The sequence below is a fragment of the Hemitrygon akajei genome, chromosome 4 (genome assembly GCF_048418815.1).
Source record: "Hemitrygon akajei chromosome 4, sHemAka1.3, whole genome shotgun sequence".
Classification (NCBI taxonomy): domain Eukaryota; kingdom Metazoa; phylum Chordata; class Chondrichthyes; order Myliobatiformes; family Dasyatidae; genus Hemitrygon; species Hemitrygon akajei.
In genome coordinates this window covers 15,988,147-16,011,276 of record NC_133127.1, presented here as the reverse complement: position 1 = coordinate 16,011,276, position 23,130 = coordinate 15,988,147, and the positions used below count along the sequence as shown (strand labels likewise).

The 23,130-nt window shown below is 44.9% G+C and overlaps 1 protein-coding gene across 1 annotated transcript in view; it reads left to right on the top strand.

Moving 5' to 3' along the window:
- The window catches only part of LOC140726138 (dedicator of cytokinesis protein 2-like), a 1,234,790-nt gene that overhangs the window by 409,341 nt on the left and 802,319 nt on the right, over positions 1 to 23,130 (top strand). The window contains exon 25 of the mRNA XM_073042110.1: positions 17,334 to 17,440. Coding sequence (XP_072898211.1) covers positions 17,334 to 17,440 — 107 coding nt within the window. The remainder of the gene's footprint in view (positions 1 to 17,333; positions 17,441 to 23,130) is intronic.

Here is a 23,130-nt window from a genome sequence, read left to right as displayed (position 1 = left end):
TCTTCACTCAGATGGTTGTAAGACTTTGGAATTCCTTGCCCCAGTAGGAAGTGCAGCCTCAAGAAGTTCCTTCAGGACATGCATACACAATGAGTAATGTGTACACTTTTGGTTACCCTGTTATAGCAATGACGTTAGTAAACTGGAAGGCACACAGACACAAAATACTGGAGGAATTCAGAAGGTCAGGCAGCACCTATGGACAGGGATGAAGATTTGATGCTTCAGGCCCAAACCCCTTCATTGGGACTCGTCTTACACTGGATTTCCAGCATCTGCAGAACCTCGTGTTTATTAAACTGGAAAAAGTGCAGTAAAGTTTTACAAGATGGTTGCCAGGGCCGGACCAGAGTGTCTGAGTTATAGGGAGACGTTAGGCAGACTGGGGCTTTATTCCTTGGGATTTAGGAGACTGAGGGGTGACTCTATAAAACTATGAGGGGTTACATAGGGTGAATGCACTCAGTCTTCTCTTTCCCCTATGGAGAGAGAAAATCATAAAAGCAGAAACCATAGTTTTAATGTGAGAGGGGAAAGATTTAAAAGTGAAACATCTTCACTCAGAGGGTAGTGCAGCTTTGGAACGAACTATCAGAGGAAGTGGTTCAGCGTAGAAGTGTAATGACATTTGGACGTGTTCATGGATAGAAAAGTTTTGGACCAGGGTTTCCCAGCCTTTTTAATGCCATGGGCCAATATCATTAAACAAGGAGGTCTGTGGGCCCCAGGGCAGGAACCCCTGGTTTAGAGGGATATGGGGCAAACGTGGGAAATTGGGACTGGATCAAGTGGGAACCTTGGTCAGCATAGGAAAAGTGGGCCAAAGGGCCTGTTTCCTTGCTGTATCATTCTCTGGTTCGACTATGGATAAATAGAATGAAAGAAAACTAGGAGAGTGACCGGAAACAGCACTTCAATCTTAATAAATGACAGAGCAAATTTGAAGGGTCCAGTTGACAAGTGCTGATCCAATTTCATATTCCTCTTTCCACACCTGATCTCCTGCGTGGACCATATATCATTTGGAAAGGACTCCGAAAGCTCAGCACCCAGACGTGCAAAAGCACGGCCAATATTAAATTAGAAAATAGACTGAAGGTGCTGGAATTCTGAAGTAAAATGCTGGAAAGGCTCAGCAGGTCAGGCAGCATCTGTGGAGGGAGAAAACCCAAGTTTATGCTTCAGGCCTGAGACCCTTCATCAGAACTGGGGAACCAGGGAAAAGAAATTTCTTTGCTGCACTGGGGGAGGTGGGGAAGGGATGGGTGGATCAAGGGGGATATCTCTGCTAGGGTGAGACCAAATGAGGAAGCCTGTTATTGCCTCAGGTGCATATAACATTCTATTTCCTATCCACAACTGAGACAGTGCACCTGACTGCTCTGTTTACAACCCTCACACTCACCCTCCCCGTTTACAACCCTCACAGTCTTCCCTTTCCTCAATGTGGCTATTACTGTCAATCTTTCCCACTTAGAGTCCAGGAGTAGACCCACTCCCCTGCTGTCTCAGTGTGGGTCTCATTCAGTGTCCCTTCCCCGATGGCGATGCCACTTACTCTGCTGTCCAGGGGAAGACGTTACATCCACTGTGTCCTACTGCCACCTCAGGAGCAACAAGTCCTGCAACCGCCTCCCCGACCCAGAACACCACTGAGTGCCACACGGACGCAGTAAGGCTCTGTAGCACAGCAGCTAGCATAACACTATCACAGAGCCAGCTGTAAGATCGGGGTTCGATTCCCGCTGCCGTCTGCAAGGAATTACTATGTTCTCCCCGCAACCGTGTGGGTTTCCTCGCACGTTCCAAAGACATACGTTTAGAATTAGTGAGTTAGAGGCATGCCGTGTTGATGCTGGAAGTGTAGAGATACTTGCAGGCTGCCCAGCACAATCCTTGCTGATCTGATTCAAACGACACATTTCACATCACAAATAACAGCTAATATTTCTAACCTAAGTTATACTATTTCCCTAGCAGACTCGCTAGAGGTTCATTCGCGGGTTAAGTCCGTGGTGGGGAAGCAAATGCGACGTTAGCATTCATTTCGAGCGGACTAGAGCATAAAAACAAGGATGTAATGCTAAGCTTTTATAAGGTACTGGCGAAGCCTCACAGGAGTATTGTGAGCAGTTTTAGGCCCCTTATCTAAATAAGAATGTGTTAACAGTGGAGAAGGTTCACAACAATGTTTCTAGGATCAAAAGGCTTATCAAATGAGGAGCGTTTGATAGCTCTGGGCCTATACTCACTGGAATTCAGAAGAATGAGGGGTGATCATATTGAAATCTATCAAATGGCGAAAGGACTTGACAGAGTGTATGTGGAGTGGATGTTTCCTATGGTACCAGAATAGAGAGACATCCATTTAGAACAGACATAAAGAGGATTTTTTTTCAGCTGGAGGGTGGTGAAGCTGTGGAATTCATTACCACAGGCAGCTGTGGAGGCCAAGTCTTTATGTATATTTAAGACAGTGGCTGATAGACCCTTGATTAGTCGGGGCATGAAGGGATATGGGGAGAAGGCAGGAGGTTGGGACTGAGAGAGAAATCGATCAGCCGTGATGAAATGGGGGAAGAGATTTGATGGGCCAAAATGGCCTCATTCTGTTCCTATATCTTAAGGTCTTACCACAATCCATGCTGATTTGACGCAAATGACAGATTTCACTGTAAGTTTTGACAACTTTGTGACAAATAAAGCTAATCTTTGTAATCTATCTTATGCTATTTCCTCTGTATCTCATCTAAGCCCACTAAGTCTTACCCCATCATTTGTGTTCATCCAGTGTGTGTCAGAGAAACTTTTGCCATTAGGGCTCGCACATTTAATCTCTGAGTCTGGTTAAAAATCAGAAATATGATGGGATAGAGCTTGTCACGTTTATTCAAAAATGATACTGTCATTTGACCATGTCATAGAGGCATTCCACAAAATTTCACCCAACTTGTTTATGAAGAAGATGTTCACTTAGGCTCTGTAAAATGCTGGAGGAACTCAGTAAGTCAGGCAGCATCCATGGAGAGGCATAAGGAGTTGATGTTTCAGGCCAAGACTGCCCCTCAGGACTGAAAAGGAAGGGAGAAGTAGTCAGAATAAGAAGATGGTGGGAGGGGAAGGAGTACAAGCTGGCAGGTGACAGGTGATGCCAGGTGAAGGGGTAGGTGGGTGGGTGGGGGATGGGTGGTGATGGGCAGATGAGGTAAAAGAAGAAGAAATCTGGTAGGAGAAGAAAGTGGAACATGGGAGAAAGGGAAGGAGGAGGGTCTCCAGAGGGAAGAGATAGGCAGATGAGGAGAACAGATGAGCTAAGAGGAGAGGCAGAATGGGAATGGAAGAAGAGAGAAGGGAAAAGGTGTGTGTGTGGGGGGGGGGGGGGGGGTGGGGGTTGAAAATTACCGGAAGTTTATTTAATGTAGTCACGTTTGCCAGCATTTGGCCCATCCCTTTCTAAATCTTTCCTATCTGGGTACTCGTCCAAATGTCTTTTTAATACAGTTATTGTACCTGCCTCGACCTTTTCCTCTGGTAACTTGTTCCATACATGCATCACCCTCTGTGTGAATATGAAGCCCCTCAGGACCCCTTTTTAAATCTTTGCCCCCTCACCTTAATCCCATGACCTCTCATTCTTGGATATCTTCCCCTGAGAACAAGACTGTGTGTGGGTTCAGTCTATGTGTGCTAGTTTGAGGCAGGACGATCAATTACTGTACTTAATCTTGGCAGTGAGCAAATGCTAAGGGTTTTCTGGGATGGGGGAAATTTACAGTTAAGTCACGTGCCATTTGGTGGAACATTTGCATTTTTAACTCGGGGGTTTTTGAAAGACCACGGCCTAATTACTTTACATTGGAGAACTGTGCACAGCTCTGTCAGGAGACTTTCATTTTTCAGTCTTCCTAGACAAATCTCACTTCACTTTGTGTTGTGATATGCCAACCTCTTAAAATTAATGTCTTCCCCAATATATTTGTGGCTGTTGCGTATAGCTCTGTGTCCTGCATCAGTTAAGGAGTGCTGGCCCTGAGTTCACCTCCTTTTTATTAACTTGGCCCCTCAGGTCAATATCAACCACTTCAATTAACCCTGCTAACCCCTCATATTTTCCTTTCAATTTTTTTTAAAAGTTTTTTTTTTGGCTTTCCTCTTATCTAGTGCTGGCAATAGCAAAAACATAATACAGAGAAAGGGAGCAAGATCTCACTGCCAATGTTGAGTGCATCAAATGAGGAATATTCAGGAGATACGAGCCAGCATGGAGATGCCGTGTTCTCCGTAATAGATGCATTTATTATAGTGGACAACAGGAAGACTATCCTGGCTTGCATTGAGATCTGGACCACCTTGAAAAATGGGCTGAAAAATGGCTGATGGAATTGAATGCAGACAAGTGTGAGGTGTTGCACTTTAGGAGGACAAACCGGTGGAGGACTTAGACGTTGCGTGATTGGGCACTGAGGAATGCTGCAGAACAGAGGGATCTGGGAATGCAGATCCATAATTCCTTGCATGTGATGTCACAGGTAGATAGTGTCATAAAGAGTGCTTTGGCACATTGGCCTTCATAAATCAAAGTATTGGGATGTTACGTTGAAGTTGTATAAGACATTGGTGAGGCCTAATTTGTAATATTGTGTCCAGTTCTGGTTGCCTGTCTGCAGGAAAGATGTCAATAAGATTGAAAAAGTGCAGAGAAATTTTACAAGCATGTTGCCAGAGCAGGACTTGAGGGCCCGAGTTGCTGGGAAATGTTCAAGAGGTTAGGACTTTATTCCTGGAGCATAGGAGAATGAGGGGTGATTTGATAGCGCTATTCAGAATGAGGGGTATATGCAAGCGGGCTTTTTTTCCACTGAGGTTGGGTAACTAGAACGGAAGGTGATAGGTTAAGCATGAAAGGGGAACTCAGAAGATGGCGAGAGTGTGGAATGAGCTGTCAGCGGAAGTTGGGTATGTGGATTCGACTACAACATTTAAATTAGGATTACTACATGGGTGGGATGTGATCCAAGTGCAAGGTTGATGGATCTAGGCAGAATAATCATTTGGCATGGACAAGAAGGTCCAAATGACTCTACAACTCTATGATAAGGAAAGGATACCTTGCTTGGCAGCTTAATTCCACATCCGGGCCTCTTGTAGCAGCCCACTTTACTTCATCTTGGTCCCTCCACCCCATGATTATATCAAATCATGAGGACTCGCAGGTCTAAATTCTGGAGTGAGGTTAAGTTGTCTTTATTCATCGGAGTGTAGACAATCATTTGATGGGCCAAAGGGCTTGGCTTCATGTTGTGTAACTCTTTGACAATAAGCATTCATTTTAGTTCTTGTGTTTGAGCAAGTATCAATGGAATGGCCAGCATTAAACTGGAAAGAGTGCAGAACAGTTTAGTGAGCATGTTGTTTGGACTGTGCTTTGGGGAGAGGTTGAGCAGATTGGGACTTTTTTCACTGGAGTACAGGAGAATGAGGGGGTGATCTTGTAGAATTGAATCCAGTACTGTGCAAGAGTCTTAGCTATATGTATATAGTGTCTATAAAAATATTCACTGCCCTTGGAACTTTTCATGATTTATTGTTTTACAACATTGAATCACAGTGGATTTAATTTGGCGTTTTCAACAGAAAAGACTCTTTTGTGTTGAAGTGAGAACAAATTTCTACAAATTGGTCAAAAAGTATTACCATTTTTAAACAAAAAATAATTGATTGCATAATTACTTACCATCTTCAAGTCAGTATTTAGTAGATGCACCTTTGGCAGCAGTTACAGCCTTGAGTCTGTGTGGATAGGTCTCTGTCAGCTTTGCATATCTGGACACTGCAATTTTCCCCACTCTTCTTTACAGAATTGCCAAGCTCTATCAGATTGCATGGGGACTGTGCGTGAACAGCCTTTTTCAAGTCCAACCATAAATTCTCAATTGGATTGAGGTCTGGACACTGAGGTGGCCACTCGAGGACATTAACTTTGTTGTTTTTAAGCCATTCCTGTGTAGCTTTGGCTTCATGCTTGGGGTAATTGTTTTGCTGGAAAACAAATCTTCTTCCAAGTTGCAGTTCTCTTGCAGACTGCATCAGGTTTTCCTCCAGGATTTCCCTGTATTTTGCTGCATTAATTTTACCCTCTACCTTCACAAGCCTTCCAGGGCCTGTTACAGAGAAGCATCCACACATCATGATGCAGCCATCACCATGCTTCATGGTAGGAATGGTGTGTTTTTAATTATGTGCACTGTTTGGCCTACACCAAACATAGCATTTAGTCTGATGGCCAAAAAGCTCAATTTTGGTTTCATTAGACCATAGAATCTTCTTCCAGCTGACTTCAGAATCTCTCCCACATGCCTTCTGACTCTAGATTTCACATGAGCTTTTTTTTCAACAGTGGCTTTCTCTTTGCCAGTCTCCCATAAAGCTGTGACTGTTGAAGCACCCGGGCAACAGTTGTATGCACAGTCTCTCCCATCTCAGCCACTGAAGCTCGTATCTCCTCCAGAGTTGTCATAGGTCTTTTGGTGGCCTCCCTCACTTGTCCCCTTCTTGCAGTCGCTCAAGTTTTTGAGGATGACCTGCTCCAGGCAGATTTACATTGAGCCATATTGTTTCCATTTCTTGATGATTTACGTAACTGTACTCCAACGGATGTTCGGTGACTTAGAAATTTTCTTGTATCCATCTCCTAACTTGTGATTTTGAATAACCTTTTTATGAAATTGCTTAGATCGTTCTTTTGTTTTCGTGGTGTAGTTTTTGCCAGGATACTGACTCACCAGCAGTTGGACCTTCTGGATAAAGGTGTATTTTTTTACTAAGATCAATTGAAACACTTTGACTACATAGGGTGATCTCTATTTAACGAATTATCTTTAGAATTCTTCTAAAACCAATTGGCTGCACCAGTGATGATTTGGTGTGTCATATTAAAGGGGAAGAATACTTATGCAATCAGTTATTTTGTGTTTTATATTTGTAATTAATTTAGATTACTTTGTAGAGATCTGTTTTTGCTTTGACACAAAGGAGTTTTCCTGCTGATCATTGTCAAAAAAGACAAATTAAATCCACTGTGATTAAATGTTGTAAAACAATAAAACATGAAAAAGGGTAGTGAATACTCTTTATAGGAACTATATAGCTAGGGTGCCTAAGACTTTTGAACCGTAGTATATGTATTGCACAGTACTGCAGAAGAGACTGATTGAATAGCTCCAAATTGTAGATACCATCCAAGGTGCCCATTCAAGCTATTGGTCAGGCTGCACTTGGAGCATTGTGAGCAATTTTGGGCCCCTTATCTGCTAAAGGACGTGCTTGTATTAGAGAGGGTCCATGGGCGGTTCATGAGAATGATCCCAGAAATAAAGGGGTTAACAATGAGGTTGGCAAGGTAGAGAAACATCTCTACCGAAGGAGGTGTCAGCTCTTCTTCCCTTCACTAGCCTGCAGGTGACCCTTAGCATGATATACCACCTGCTCAGTCTTCTGATCAGGGTCACGTGAAGCCATGGGAGCAGGTGGTGGATGGCCATATGAGCAGCTGGTGTAAATCACAAGACCTGGCTAGGTGACCACTGACACCAGACAAACAATCTCTGAAGAGTATTGATATTGGTTAGGGTTACCCATCTTGTAAAGACACTGCCCAGAAGAATGCAGTGGCAAACCATTTCTGTAGAAAAAATTGCCAAGAACAGTCATGGTCAAAGACCATGATCACCAATGTCATACGACACGGCACATAATGAAGATGTTGAACATGTAAGGAGCTTTTGTTGGCTCTGGGTCTGTACTCACTGGTTTAGAAGAAGAATTGGGGAATCTCATTGCAACCTATTGAACATTGAAAGGCCAAGTTAGAGTGGACATGAAGATGATGTTTTCTGTAGAAGGGGAATCTTGGACCAGGAGGCACAGATTCAGAATTTAGTGCCATCCATTTAGAATAGAGATGAGGAGGAGTTTCTTTAAGAGGGTGGAGAATCTGTTGAATTCATTGCTTCAGATAGCTGTAGAGGCCAAGTCATTGGGTATATTGATTTGTTTCAGGGTTCGCACGAATGTCTGTGGATTTGGAGTTGTGACGTTTCTCAACTTTCAACAATATTCTTGTTGTTTTCTGTCTGGGATACCGTGTGCATATGGCGGCGCCAGCGGGTTTGGGGTGCACTTGGAGATGTGGGTGCACACTTATTTGGGTTGTGCGCAGATTTGAAGATGCACTTTGATTTGGGGTTGCAAATGGATTTGGGGGTGTCGGTGGATTTTCAAGTGCGATGGATTTGGTGGTGCACATGGATTTGGGGATGTACACGGGTTTAGGGGTATGTTCAGGAACATGGGGGTGCGCACCCATTTGGGATTAAATCCAGATTTGGTAATGTCGTCCGATCCTGAGCTGCAACAAATTTTGGGGTGCCTGCGGATTTTTAATGCCGAGAAAACCATTTTCTGATCAGTTTGATCAGATTCCTGCTCTGAGATAACCCGTTATGTAGGTGGGAGAGTGAGCGTGTTTGGGGTGCGCTCTGTTTTGGGGATTGCTTGGATTTTGATTAGTAAGGGTGTCGACAGTTCCGGGGAGAATGCAGGAGAATGGGCTGGAGAGTGATAATAAATAAGGTCTGATTGAATGGTGGAACAGACTTAATGGACTGAGTTGCCTAATTCTGTTCCTATATCTTATGAGCTGATGGTCTTAACCCTATCCCTATTAATTTTAAACTACCTCAACCCTTGGAAAAAAAGACTTCGACCTTATCAACATCCCTCATTTTATATAAATCTGCGTCACCCCTCAACCTCCTGTACTACACCCTATCCAGTTTAATTACATCTTACTATAGCTGGGTGACCAAAACTGTGCACAATGCTCAGCTGTGCTCTCTCCAGAGACTTCCTTACCGTCAAAACTGGAGACTAAGGCCAGATATATTTTCAAAAACGCATGAGATTTTACAGATGCTTGAAATCCAGAGCAACACATACACACAATGCTGGAGGAACTCAGCCTGTCTGGTGTTGTCTATGTAGTATAATAAAGAGCTGACGTTGCTGGTTGAGCCCCTTCACTAGGACCCTTCATTGATAGGTTTCATAGAATAGAAATGAGGTGGTTCAGTAGTTAGTCAGAATCACAGTCAGTTTTTATATCACTGGATATGTCGTGAAATTTGTTGTTTTGCAGCAGCAATAAATTGCATGACAGAAGAATAAAAACTGTAAATCACAGTAAGAAGTATATAGATATTTAAAATGATTAAATAAAATAAGTAGTGCAAAAAGAGAGGGGAAAAAGTAGAGAGGTAGTGTTCAGGGATTCAGTGTCCATTCAGAAATCGGATGGCAGAGGGGAGAAGCTACTTCTGAGTCATTGAGTGTGTGCCTTCAGGCTCCTGTACCTCATCCCTTATTGGCAAGCCAGGGTGTAGCATTATTCAGCTGCTTTTCAGTTTTGCTATCTTGGCTAAGATCTTTCTGTATCTCCTACCAGATGGCAGGGGATTGAACAGACAGTCTGTGGGACGGAATGGGCCTTTAATAATATTACGCAGGCATCGAGAGTTGTAGATTGTCTCCAAGTCTGGTAGTTGAGCCCCAATCATGTGCTGAGCTGTTCTAATCATCCGTTGAAGTGCTTTGTGATCTGTCTTGCTCTAGCTAGAGTTATTGTCATTCCCTATGTCAGAATGGCCTCTATTACACTTCAGTAAAAGTTGTCCATCAATTTTGGGGCCAGATTAGCTCTCCTTAAGCATCTCAGATAGCACAGTCGGTGTTCTGACTTCCCTATGATCGAGGTTGTGCTGGCAGACCAAGAGAACTCCTTGGTGATATACATCCCCAAAAACTTCTGCGTGCATGTGGTCCATATCCCTCCCATTCTCTGTATATTCATGTGTCATCTCTCTCACATCTGCCTGGCAGTGCATCCTGAACATCCACCACTTTCAGTGTCAATAGCTTGACCTACACATCTCTCTTGATATTACCCCCCTCACCTTAAATGTGTACCCTCTACTATTAGACATTTCGACCTTGGGCGAAGGCGCCAGCCATCTACTCTGTCTCTGCATTTCTTAATTTTATAAGATTCTGACAGGTCTTTACTCAGCGCCTGCTGCTCCAGACAAAAATAACCCAAGTTTGTCTAAACTCTCCATTTAAAACATGTCCTTGAATCCAGGCAGCATTCTGGTAAACTTCTTCTGAAGCCTCTCCAAAGCCTCGACATCCTTCCATTAGCGGGGTGCCACAGTAGCATAGCAGTGAGTGTGATGGTGTTACAGCTCGGTGCATTCCAGAGTTTGGAGTTCAGATAAGAACACAAGAAATAGGAGCAGCAGTAGGCCATCTGGCCCATCGAGCCTGCTCCGCCTTTCAAAAATCCAGCAACGTTCTGTGAGTAGACTGTGAGACCCCCCCGGCCGAATGTGTGGGTTTTCCCTGGGTGTGCCGGTTTCCTCCCACGGTCTAAAGATGTACTGCGTGGGTTAAATTGTCATTGTAAGTTGTCCTGTGATTAGGTTTCGGATAAGTTGGGTTTGTGAGAGGTTGCTGGGGCGGCTTGGCTTGAAATGCCTACTCCGCACTGTATCATATAAATAGCGATAACTGAGTGCAGTGCTGTCATGTGGTCTAAAAAGGGGTTTTATAAAGATGCCAAGCACCTTGTATCTTATAGGTGCTTGTGCTATGTGCGACGGTTGGTCATGTGCTTTTGCACCTCGGCATCAGAACGGTGCTGTTTCGTTTGGCTGTATACACTGGGATGGATTCACATATGGTTGAATGTCAATTCAGCTTGAACTTAAACCTGAGCTTGAGCTTCTTAGCCTATGTTTTGTTCCGTCTGATTCTTCATCCCAGCCTCGAATATGTTGAACATTAACAGCTCCCTGAGCTGGGAAATTCAGTACATTAATAAGCTGCTGAGTAAAAATAAAATCGTGTCATCACAAGGTTTGGGCATGTTTAATGTTTGCAATCTTTTTCCCTGTCTAAGCTAGAAGTATGATTTTTTTTCTTCACTCATTTGAGTCTGAGAGGAGATATATGTCATTTTATACTGATTCCTGTAACTGAATCAGTGTAGACAGTTGTCCCGTCATTATTCCCTGTCTGTATGTTCTGAATAAAATGCCTCGTTGGGTGAGTTTTGCACTGACCACACCTGTCTGACCAAGCGCTCATTCTATGCCGAACCAGATAGTTTGATTTGGTGGGGTCTGACTCTTGAGGAACTCGAATAAAACTGGTCTGATGGCTCCATCATGGGCTGTTTGGGTGCTGGAATGGAGATATGTCTCTACCAAAGGAGGTGTAAGGTGCTACTTCTCTCTGCTACCCTGCAGGTCACCCTTGGGCAAGGTGTAGCAGTTGCTTAACCCCCCCTTGACCCCACAGTCAGGGTCATGTGAAGCCATGGGAACAGGTGGTACGAGCTGCTGGTACAAGTTACAAGTCCTGGTTATGCAACCACTGACACCTGGCAGACAATCTCTGAAGAAGATTGATAATGGCTGGGGTTACCTGTCTTGTAAAGACACTGCCCAGAAGACGACAATAACAGACTACTTCTGTAGAAAGATTTGCCAAGAGCAATCGTGGTCATGGGAAGACCATGATCACCCACGTCAATATGACATGGCACATAACCAACGAACATGAGCACTAGCCTCCCCAACATCGAGGACATCTTCAAAAGATGATGACTTATGAAGGTGACATCCATCATTAAGGACCCTCACCCAGCCAGGACATGCCCTCTTCTCATTGCTACCATCAGGGTGGAAGTACAGCAGCCTGAGGACACATTTTAGGAACAGCTTCTCCTCCTTCTGAACAAGCCATGAAACCATGAACAGTACCTCACTTTTTGCCCTATTTGCTTGTTATCTTTTTTTCATCATAACTAATAGTATCTCCATACGCTTTGCACTGTACTGCTGCTACAAAACAAGGAATTTCATTGCATATGTCAGTGATTTTGTGTCTTCTCTGCAAAGAGACAGAGCTGTATGTTTAGGAAATGGTTGGGCTTTCTCTCCTTAATCCCTTTAGGTTCCAGGACTAGCGTCATCTTCTTCAAAACAAAGACAGCAGTGGTAGGTCAAATGTGATGGCAGAATATAGTAATAATGATAAATTCTTGGCAGTGTGGAGGATTGGAGGGATCTTGGGGTCCAAGTCCATAGGACACTCAAAGCTGCTGCACAGTTTGACTCTGTGGTTAAGAAGACATACAGTGCATGGCCTTCATCGTGGGATTGAGTTTAAGAGCCAAGAGGTAATGTTACAGCTATATAGGACCCTGGTCAGACTCCACTTGGAACTGTGCTCAGTTCTGGTCACCTCGGTACAGGACGGATGTGGAAACTATAGAAAGGGTGCAAAGGAGATGTTGCCTGGATTGGGGAGCATGCCTTACGAGAACAGGTTGAGTGAACTTGACCTTTCCTTCTTGGAGCGATGGAGGATGAGAGGAGACCTGATAGAGGTATATAAGATGATGAGAGGCATTGATCGCATGGATAGTCAGAGGCTTTTTCCCAGGGCTGAAATGGCTAGCATGAGAGGGCTTTGTTTTAAGGTGCTTGGGAGTAGGTGCAGAGGAGGTGTCAGGTGCAGGTTTTTTTTACACAGAGAGTGGTGAATGTGTGGAATGGGCTGCCAGCACAGTGGTGGAGCTTAGAAAAATAGAGGGCTATGGGTAACCCGAGGTAATTTCTAAAGTAAGTACATGTTCGGCACAGCATTGTGGGCTGAAGGGCCTGTATTGTGCTGTAGGTTTTCTATGTAATTACATTTATCGATATTGATAGTTGCCTCCAGGCAACACTTCGGAAAGACAGATATGCAAGTTGGCACAAAGTGCATTTACAGTACAGCATATAGTTAAATATAAAACAGTACAATGCTACCGGCACTGTCAAAGATAATGTGTACTGAGTGGTATCAAGGTGTTCATAAGCCTCACAGCCTGGGAGAAGAAGCTGTGTTACCTAACATAACAGTCCTTGTTATTGTGCTGCGGTAACTTCTGCCTGATGGTAGGAAGTCAGAGAGATTGTGAGATGGATGGGTAGTGTCCCTGACAATGTTGACAACTCTGCGAATGTAGCACCTCTGAATCTGTCCTGGATGGGGGTGAGGGAAGAGAGACCCCGATGATTCTGTCACAATCTGCTCCCAGATCAGCAGTCCAGAGGTATGAATACTAATTCAGTAACCTGGCTGCAACACCACCAGGAGACAGGTGGTCAGCATGGGAGCTCAGCGGGTCGAGACATGTGGTGGGCTCTGGCAGGGGTTGATGGGAAGGTTGGCAGCACTGAGTGGGATTGTGTTGCAGCGTTAGTGTAAAACTGGATGGTGTAAATGTTGGGCTGAAAGACCTGGTCTTGCGCTGTATCACCACCAGGGGTCAATCCCTGACCCCTCGCTGGAAAATTAGCCAAAGTTAGTTTACCCTCTCAATTGGTGTAGAAGTTTCCATTGCAATGTCTTGCCTACAACAGGAAAGCCGCCAATAAAATTGAAAGTGTGCAGAGAAAGTTTACAAGGAAGTTGCCAGGACTTGAAGACCTGAGTTATAAGGAAAGGCTAAAAAGGTTAGGACTTTATTCCCCAGAGGATAGAAGATTGAGAGGAGATTTGAGAGATGTATACAACATATGAGGGGTATAGATAGGGTAAATGCAAACAGGCTTTTTCCACTGAGGTTGGGTCTAGATGTCATGGGTTAAGAGTGAAAGGTGAAATGTTTAAGGGGAACATGAGGGAGAACTTCTTCACTTAAGGGTGGTGAAGTGTGGAACGAGCTGCCAGCGGAAGTGGTGGATGAGGGTTTGATTTTAACATTGCAGAGAAATTTGGATAGGTACATGGATAGGAAGGATGTAGTGGGCTATGATCCATGTGCATGTCGATGGGACTAGGCAGATTAATAATTTAGCATGGTTTAGATGGGCTGAAGGGCCTGTTTCTCCAATGTATTGTTCTGTGACTCTACGTTGATGAGATGAACAAGGGAGCCGATGTAATGCTCAGTGACACATCTCTAAATGCCTACACTCACAGTGACTACACCTGACAATGTATTCATCGGGTGTAAACATGAGAGACTCTGCAGATACTAGAAATCTGGAGCCACACACACAAAATGCGGAAGGAACTCAGCCGCTCAGGCTGCATCTGCGGAGGGGAATGAACAGTAGGGTCGAGACCCTTCGTCGGAACGGGACAGGAAGTGGGAGGAAGCCAGGATAAGAAGGTGGGGAAGTAGTGCAAGCTGGCAGGTGTTAGATGAGACCAGGTGAGGGGGAAGGTGGGTGAGTGGGGGGAGGGGAGAATCAAGTAAGAAGCTGGGATAGGTAAAAAGAACATCACATTTCGCCTGGGTCGCCTCCAAATTGATGGCATGATCATCAATTTCTCCAGCTCATGGTAACCTCTCCCCCCCCCTCCCCTTTCTCTCCTTTTCCATTCCCCATTCTGGTTATCCTCTCAGACCTTCTCTTTTCCTCACTTGCTTATTGCCCCCCTCACCCTTTCCTTTCTTTCCAGGTCCAATCTCCTTGCCTATCAGATTCCTTTCTTTTCAGCCCTTTGCCTCTTCTACCTATCCCCTCCCTATTTCTCATTTCATCCTCCCCTCCCCCACCAACCCACTTTCCCCCTCACCTGCCAAACTTGTACTCCTCCCCTGCCTCTTCCACCTTATGCCGGCTTCTGCCCCTTTCCTCTCCAGTCCTACCGAAGGGTCTCAGCCTGAAATTTCAACTATTTATTCCCCTTCGTGGATGCTGTGTTGCTGAGTTTTGTCTTCATTGGGTGTAGAGTGCTCTGGTAGAGCCCAGAGCTGGGAAAGGTGCTACATATAAATATACTGTCACTCTATAATTCATTTATTTTCTAATGGGATGGTGATGCCACCAACAATACTGGCATTTATTGTCCATCCTTAAAGAGGTGGTAGGTTATGCACCAGTGTGGGCCTGTTTCCTGCCTCGAAGGATGTTGGTGACCTTGATGACTTGGACCGCAATGCAAAGGATCATGGCCACCACTGGAGAGTTGTTTTTGTTTTGGGAGTTAACTCCAGTATCTTTCTGCTCTGCTGTCAGGTGGGAGGTACAGAGGCCTGAAGTCTCTCTCGACCAGGTACAGGAGCAGCTACTTCCCTTCAATCATTTGGATCTTGAACCAACCTGCGTAGCACAAATCACTACCTTAGTGTAGCAACACTCTGACCTCCTTGATCACTTTGCATTAAAATGGACATTTTTTTAATAGTCTAATTCTGTTCTTTCTTGATATTAATGTTTTTTTTCCTCTTGAATGGTATCTGATGCTCGGTGCCTGTGACGTTGCTGCATGTAAGTTTTTTTTTGTTCCGTCTTGTGCTTACGTGGACTTGTGCAGATGACAATAAACTCAACATTGACTTAAGAGACAGATTACAGAAACAGGCCTTTCAACCCACCAGGTTAACATCATCAAGCATCTATTCTTACAACATTATTCTCTGCTAATCTAATTCTGTGTCTCCCATGTTCCCATCAGTCCCCTGCAGCAGATTTAAGGCATTCAGCCCATCGAATCGGCTCTGCTATTCCATTATGGCTGATTTATTATACTTCTCAGCCTTACTCTCTTGCCCTCTACCTGTAAACTTTGACACCTTTCCATACCATCCCATCTACATAATTATATGTTCATTCATTATGTGCTGTGTTGTATGACGTAGACGATCGTGGTCTTTCCATAACCATGATTGTTCGTGGCAATTTTTTCTACAGAAGAGGTTTGCCAATGCCTTCTTCTGGGCAGTGTCTTTACAAGATGGGTGACCCCAGCCGTTATCAATACTCTTCAGAGGTTGTCTACCTGGTGTCAGTGGTCACATAACCAGGACTTGTGATATGCACCGGCTGCTCATACAACCATCCACCACCTGCTCCCATGGCTTCACGTGACCCTGATCGGGGACTAAGCAGGTGCTGCACCTTGCCCAAGGGAGACCTGCAGGCTAGCGGAGGGAAGGAGCGCCTTATACCTTCTTTGCTGGAGATGTCTCACCACCCTGCCAACCCTACACAATAGGGGCAGTTTATTGTGGGTGTCCCATGAACCTACCGCCCCTCATGTTCTGGAGTACGTGGAAAAAACTGGTTGCATTGCCAAGGACTACCTATAAACACCACACCAAGTTCACTGGAGTTCTCTCTGCTGCACCGGCCATAGATACCCCCACTATTCAGCCACACTCGTTCACCTGTGAATGTGGTGGGATTGTCTTTTGTTACCGGTCTCCAGATGCGGCCTCCTCTGCATTGGTGAGACCCCGTCGTAAATTGGGGGACCACTTCACCGAGCACCTCTGCACCATCCACCACAGTCATGACTTCCCGGTGGCCAAAGATTTTAATTCTGATTCCCATGAATGTTCCAATGTGTCGATGCATGACTGCCCCTTGCGCCAAGAGGAGACAACCCTTGGAGTGGAGAGGCAGCACCGTATATTCTATCTGGGTAGCCTCCAACCTGATGGTATAAATATCGATTTCTCCTTCCAGTCAACAAATTTCCACACCCCCTCCTTTATTCCCCATTCTGACCTTACCAGCCTATTAATTCCCCCTGGGCCCCCCCCCCCCCACTTCCCTTTTTCCTATTGTCCACTCTGTTCTCCAATCAGATGCTTTTTTCTCCAGCCTTTGAGCTTTCCCACCCACCTGGCTTCACCTATCACCCTCCAGCTAGCCTCCTTCCCCACCCCCCTCCACTTTTTAATTCCCCCCCAGTCCCGAAGAAAGGTCTCGGCCCAAAACTGTCGAACGTTTATTCTTTCCCATTGACGCTGCCTGGCCTGCTGAGTTCCTTCAGCATTTTGTGTCTGTTGCTTTTCTTTCTTGCCTTCTTTACCACACACAATCCAGAGGTAAGTGAAGCCTTTGCTTGAAAACAGTAAATGCAAGAGTAATATATTATAGCATTCTTCTCATACTGAGATAACACAGTGTGAAAGTCGCCCCATCACCAAGCCTGGCCTGATGTTCTGGGTTGGATATAAACAACACGAGAAATTAAATTGGAAAAAAGTTCTGATGTTATATTCTGTTTATTTCATTGTCCGATCTTTCAGCTACATTGTATTAATATTCAATGATCTGACACGATTATGCCAATTCATTAATATTTAATACACTCAAAATATGCTGATAGCTCCCACATGCTCCAAAAGTGCTGATGCATCTCTTGAATATTCAGTGTATTCTTTGCCATCGTAAGGTTGTTTTTTTATTGTGCTTTCTTTGTAGCCACTTGTTGCGTGATTTCATCAGGAACCTTCCTGCAGATCGACTGGTGAAGCAGAAGTTACAGTCGATGACAGCCATCGTCAATACAGAGCTTTTCAGAAAGGAAGGTAGGAGCTGGGAATTCCTAACGCACTGAGTACACTCGCAATCGTGTCTGTAACTGGAAATAGAACTCGGAGGAGGGGAAAAAAGAAGCTACGTCAATATGCCCTTTGATCAAAACACTTTGTGGCACTGCACAGCAAAGATGAAAGCCTTATCTTGAGATCTGAGATTCATACAACAGAGAATAGGCCTTTTGGCCCACAACGAAAATGCTGCTTTGTGTCACACAACAGGGGAACAGGCCATTTTGCTCAACTAGATGTCCATCTAGGGCCATAAGACAAAGGACCATAATTAGGCCATTCAGCCCATCGAGTCCAGTCTGCCATACAATCATAGTTAATTTATTTTCCCTCTCACCCCCATTTAGATCATGATTTATTGATCACATGTACATGAAAACACATGTTGAGAACAAATATACCTAGGGATGTGCTTGGGGCTACCTAACAAGTGTCAGCACACATTCCAGTGCTACAATACCTGGCAGAACAACACAGAACACAACAAGCAGCAAAGCAACAACAAAACAAGCCCTGTTCCTCCCTGTCCAGCAAACCCCCCCCCAGAACAGGTGTCTCTGGACCTTCAGTCTCCAAGCTTCAGCCATTGGCCTTTGATCTCTGGACTTCCAGTTGACTTCTGATCTTCAGTATTGATCCTGGAACCAGCTGATGACAGGATCCCAAACACCAGGCTTGAGCTCCAGGTGCACAGACTGACCATCACTTGTGCCTCTTGAATCCATTCCCTGGACCCACTTACTTGGAGGGCCCAACATTTGCAGATGTCCTTCGTCACCTGTCCATGTTGCTGGCCATGAGCGTGGAGATGGACTGGAGATGTCCTTCATCACCTGTTTGCATCATTGTTCTTTGTACCTGAAGAGGAGAGCAGAGGCCCAAACTCTGGCTTGACCTCTGACTCCCCATATCCCTGTCCCTAAAGCCTAATATAACTGCAAACACCCCTCATCCCTATCCCGAAACCCTAATATGTCCTTGAACTTCCCACATACTTGTCCCTAAACCCTATATGACCTTGGACTCCCCACATCCCTGTCTCTAAACTCTAATATGACCTTGAACTCCCCACATTCCTATTCCCAGACTCTAATCTGACCTCAAACTCCGCACAACCCTGTCTCTAAACTCTAATGTGACCTTGAACTCCCCTCATCCCAGTCCTTAAACCCTAATATGACCTCAACTTCCCCACGTCCCTGTTCCCAAACCCTAATCTGACCTCTAATTCCCCACATTCTTGTCTCTAAACCCTAATATGACCTTGAACTCGCCACTTCCCTGTCTCTAAACCATAATCTGATCTCTAACTCCCCCACATCACTGTCCCTAAACCCTAATATGACCTCTAACTCACCCACATCACTGTTCCTAGTCCCTAATCTGACTAACTCCCCACATCACTGTCCCTAGTCCCTAATCTGACCTCTAACTCCCCACATCACTGTCCCTAGTCCCCAATCTGACCTCTAACTCCCCATATCCCTGACCCTAAACCCTAATCTGACCTCTAACTCCCCACATCACTGTCCCTAGTCCCTAATCTGACCTCTAACTCCCCACATCTCTGTCTTTAGTCCCTAATATGACCTCTAACTCCCCACATCGCTGTCCCTAGTCCCTAATCTGACCTCTAACTCCCCACATCACTGTCCCTAGTCCCTAATCTGACCTCTAACTCCCCACATCCCTGTCTCTAGTCCCCAATCTGACCTCTAACTCCCCATATCCCTGTTCCTAGTCCCTAATATGACCTCTAACTCCCCACATCACTGTCCCTAGTCCCTAATCTGACCTCTAACTCCCCACATCACTGTCCCTAGTCCCTAATCTGACCTCTAACTCCCCACATCACTGTCCCTAAACCCTAATCTGACCTCTAACTCCCCACATCACTGTCCCTAGTCCCCAGTCTGACCTCTAACTCCCCACATCACTGTCCCTAGTCCCTAATCTGACCTCTAACTCCCCACATCACTGTCCCTAAACCCTAATCTGACCTCTAACTCCCCACATCACTGTCCCTAGTCTCTAATCTGACCTCTAACTCCCCACATCACTGTCCCTAGTCCCCAATCTGACCTCTAACTCCCCACATCACTGTCCCTTGTCCTCAATCTGACCTCTAACTCCCCACATCACTGTCCCTAGTCCCTAATCTGACCTCTAACTCCCCACATCACTGTCCCTAGTCCCCAATCTGACCTCTAACTCCCCATATCCCTGACCCTAAACCCTAATCTGACCCCAAACTCCCTTCACGGAGTGTTACAGTGCTGCCTTCCTGGCCATTGGATCTCACTGTAGATTTCACCCGTCCAGTCTGCCAGAGCTGACTTGGTATGCTAGGATAGGCATGTCCTTATCACACCAGGGTATGAGGGTCGCCGGCTACCCCCACCTGGTTTAGCCCACCTGTTGAGATGCTGTACTGGGGTGTAGCCGCTGTTGCATGCAAATAGCTACTTGGAGCCACAGATGAGAGCTGAGTTTCCGGCAGGGTCCAAACCTGAATGAGTTGCCACAGACTGGATGTGACAAGCCCCTTCACCAGAGATGTTACCTGTCCCTGGGCAATCCATATACTTACCACTCTCTGTATTAAAAATCATCCCTATACCGTCCCCCAATCACATTGAAATTATACCCTCTCATATTAGCCATTGCACCCTGGGGGAAAACGGTGCTGCCTGCCCACTCAATCTGTGCCTTTTATCATCTTATATATCTCCATCAAATCACCTCTCAGCCTCCTTCATTCCAAAAGGAAAAGGCCTACCTCACCGAACCAATCCTCATAAGATATATTCTGTGATCCAGGCAGCGTTCTGGTAAATCTCCTCTATACCCCCTCTAAAGCTTCCACATCCTTCCTATAATGAGGTAACCAGGTTATAAAATCAGGAAATTACATCAAAATGATAGAAAGAAAGAACAAGATACCAAAAGCTGGAGTTCAGGATGGTGCAGCATCAGAGCCAGGCTTAGTGTCACCAGCGTATGTCATGAAATTTGTAAACTTTGTGGCAGCAGTGCAATGCAATACATGATAATATAGAAAAAACTGTAAATTAGAGTAAGTATATATACATCAAATAATTAAAATTATATAAGTAGTTCAAAAACATAGAAATACAAAGTAGTGTGGTAGTGTTCGTGGGTTTGTTGTCCATTCAGCGATCTGATGACAGGAACTGTTCCTGAATCATTGAGTGTGTGCCTTCAGGCTTCTGTACCTCCTTCCTGACGCAATCAGAAGAGGGCACGTCCTGGGTGGTGGTGGGTGGGGTGGTCCTTACTGATGGCACTGCCTCACCGCTCAAAGGCCAGTTCCCATAATAGAGCTGACTAAATTTAAAACTCTCTGCAGCTTACTTCGGTCCTGTGCAGTAGCCCCCCACCCCCATTCCAGACAGTGATGCAGCCAGTCAGAGTGACCAGACAGAAGGTGATGCGTCGTTCTTCCAGCTTGCTTTAGGATTCATTGTGTCTTTCAACCATACGTGAATAACCATGACCACAGCCAACCGAGACAGTGTTAAAGTGGCAGGCGTGCGGGAACTCTAATGCAAGGCTTTTGACTTGGAGGGGAAACTGCAGGGATCCTAGCCTCCTACTTTTTTTTGAAGGTAGTGGTTATGGGTGTGAGTTGTTCTGCTGGGTAATCCAGGTGAATAAACACAGTGAATCGTAAAGTCACTGCAGATCCCAGGTATTGTGCACCGGTACTGAAGGGAGGCCAAGATTGCTCTATCTCAAAACCAGAAGGAAAAAACAACTTTGAGGATGGTTTTGAAAATTGAAATTAGGAGCCTCGTTCAATAAGGTAACGTCTCAGTTGAAGTCAAAAATATTTCATCAAATGGATGACAGGATATATAAACCACAAGGGAATCGCTCAGTGATAAAAGTGCAAATCACTGACGAAAGTGCGGGATAAAGTTTCAGCGACTGCTTCATTCCAGTCAATAATGTGAATTTGGAAAGCGTGTGAGACAAGACATTTTGTTGTTGATGGAAGATTTCAGTTGCTGTGTATGCAGCTCAGGTACCTGCCAAATTTCTTTGCTGCCTGGTTTTCTCCCTCCTTAAAGGAGCTTGCGATATTCTGAAGGTGCAGTATCAATCCTAAATTAGCGGCTTCTTTCCAAGTCCTGAGCACTCATTCCCTACAGTCCAACCCCCTCTTCCCCCCACCCCCCGACACCAACCACAAATAATAAACCCACCACACAATGATTCAGGAATAATTTCTTCCCCTCTGCCATCAGATTTCTGAATGGACAATTGAACCCATAAACACTATAAGACTTGGGAGCAGAATTAGGCCATTTGACCCTTAAAGTCTGCTCTGCCAGTTCATCGTGGTTGATCTATTTTCCCTCTCAGACCCAAACTCCTGCCTTTTCTCTGTATCCCCTTGACTAATTAAGAATCTATTAATCTCTGCCTTGAATTTACCCAGTGACAAGGCTTCTACAGCCACCCGTGGCAACAAATTCCACAGATTCACCACTCTCTGGCTAAGAAATTCCTCCTTATCTCCATTCTAAAAAGACGCCCCTTTATTCTGAGGCTATGTCATAGATCATAGAATTCTACAGCACATTACAGGCCTTTCGGCCCACAATGTTGTGCCATCCATGTAACCTACTCTAGACACTGCTTAGAATTTCCCTACCACAGCCCTCTATTTTTCTAAGCTCCATGTACCTATTTAAGACTCTCTTAAAAGGCCCTATTGTATCCACCTCTACCAACTGTCACCGACAGTGCATTCTATGTACCCACCACTCTCTGTGTGTAAAAACTTACCTCTGACATCCCCCTTGTACCTACTCCCAAGCACTTTAAAACTATGCCTTCATGTTAGCCATTTCAGCCCCGTTTAAAAAGCCTCTGGCTATCCACAAGATCAATGCTTCTCATCATCTTATACACCTCTATCAGGTCACCTCGCTCCAGGGAGAAAAGGCCACGTTCACTCAATCTGTTCTCATAAGGCATGCTCTCCAATCCAGGCAACAGCCTTGTAAATCTCCTCTGCACTCTCTCTATAGTATCCACTGTGTCCTCTGGTCTTAAACTCTCCCACTATAGGAAACATCCTCTCCACATCCACTCTACGCGGCCTTTCCCCATTCGGTAAGTTTCAATGAGGTCACCTCTCGTTCTTCTGATTCCCAGTGAATACTGGTCCAGAGCCATCAAACCCTCCTCATATGACAAGCCTTTCAATCACGACCTCACAACACTTGTTTCTTCTTTTTGCCCCACTTATTTAATTTAACATAAATAACCGTGTGTGTGTAGTTATGGCTGCACAACAACAGGTACTGAGCACAAGAGCAATATATACTGTATGTGCTGATTGTAATTCACAGTTCTGTTTGTAATTATGTCTTGCAATGTACTGCTGCTGCATAACAACAAATTTCATGACATCCTGCTGATCAGCTCTTCCATACTGACCAAGATTACAATCTAAGCTGGTCCTACTGTGGACAATGAGCCAACTCATGAACATTAGCTCTCCATTTTTGCTCTCTGTTAGCACTGCTAGTTTAATTTATAAATCTATACACACACTATTGTGCAAAAGTCATAAGCACATATATATAGCTAAGGCTTTTGCACAGTACTGTAGTAATTTTATGAATTGCACTGTA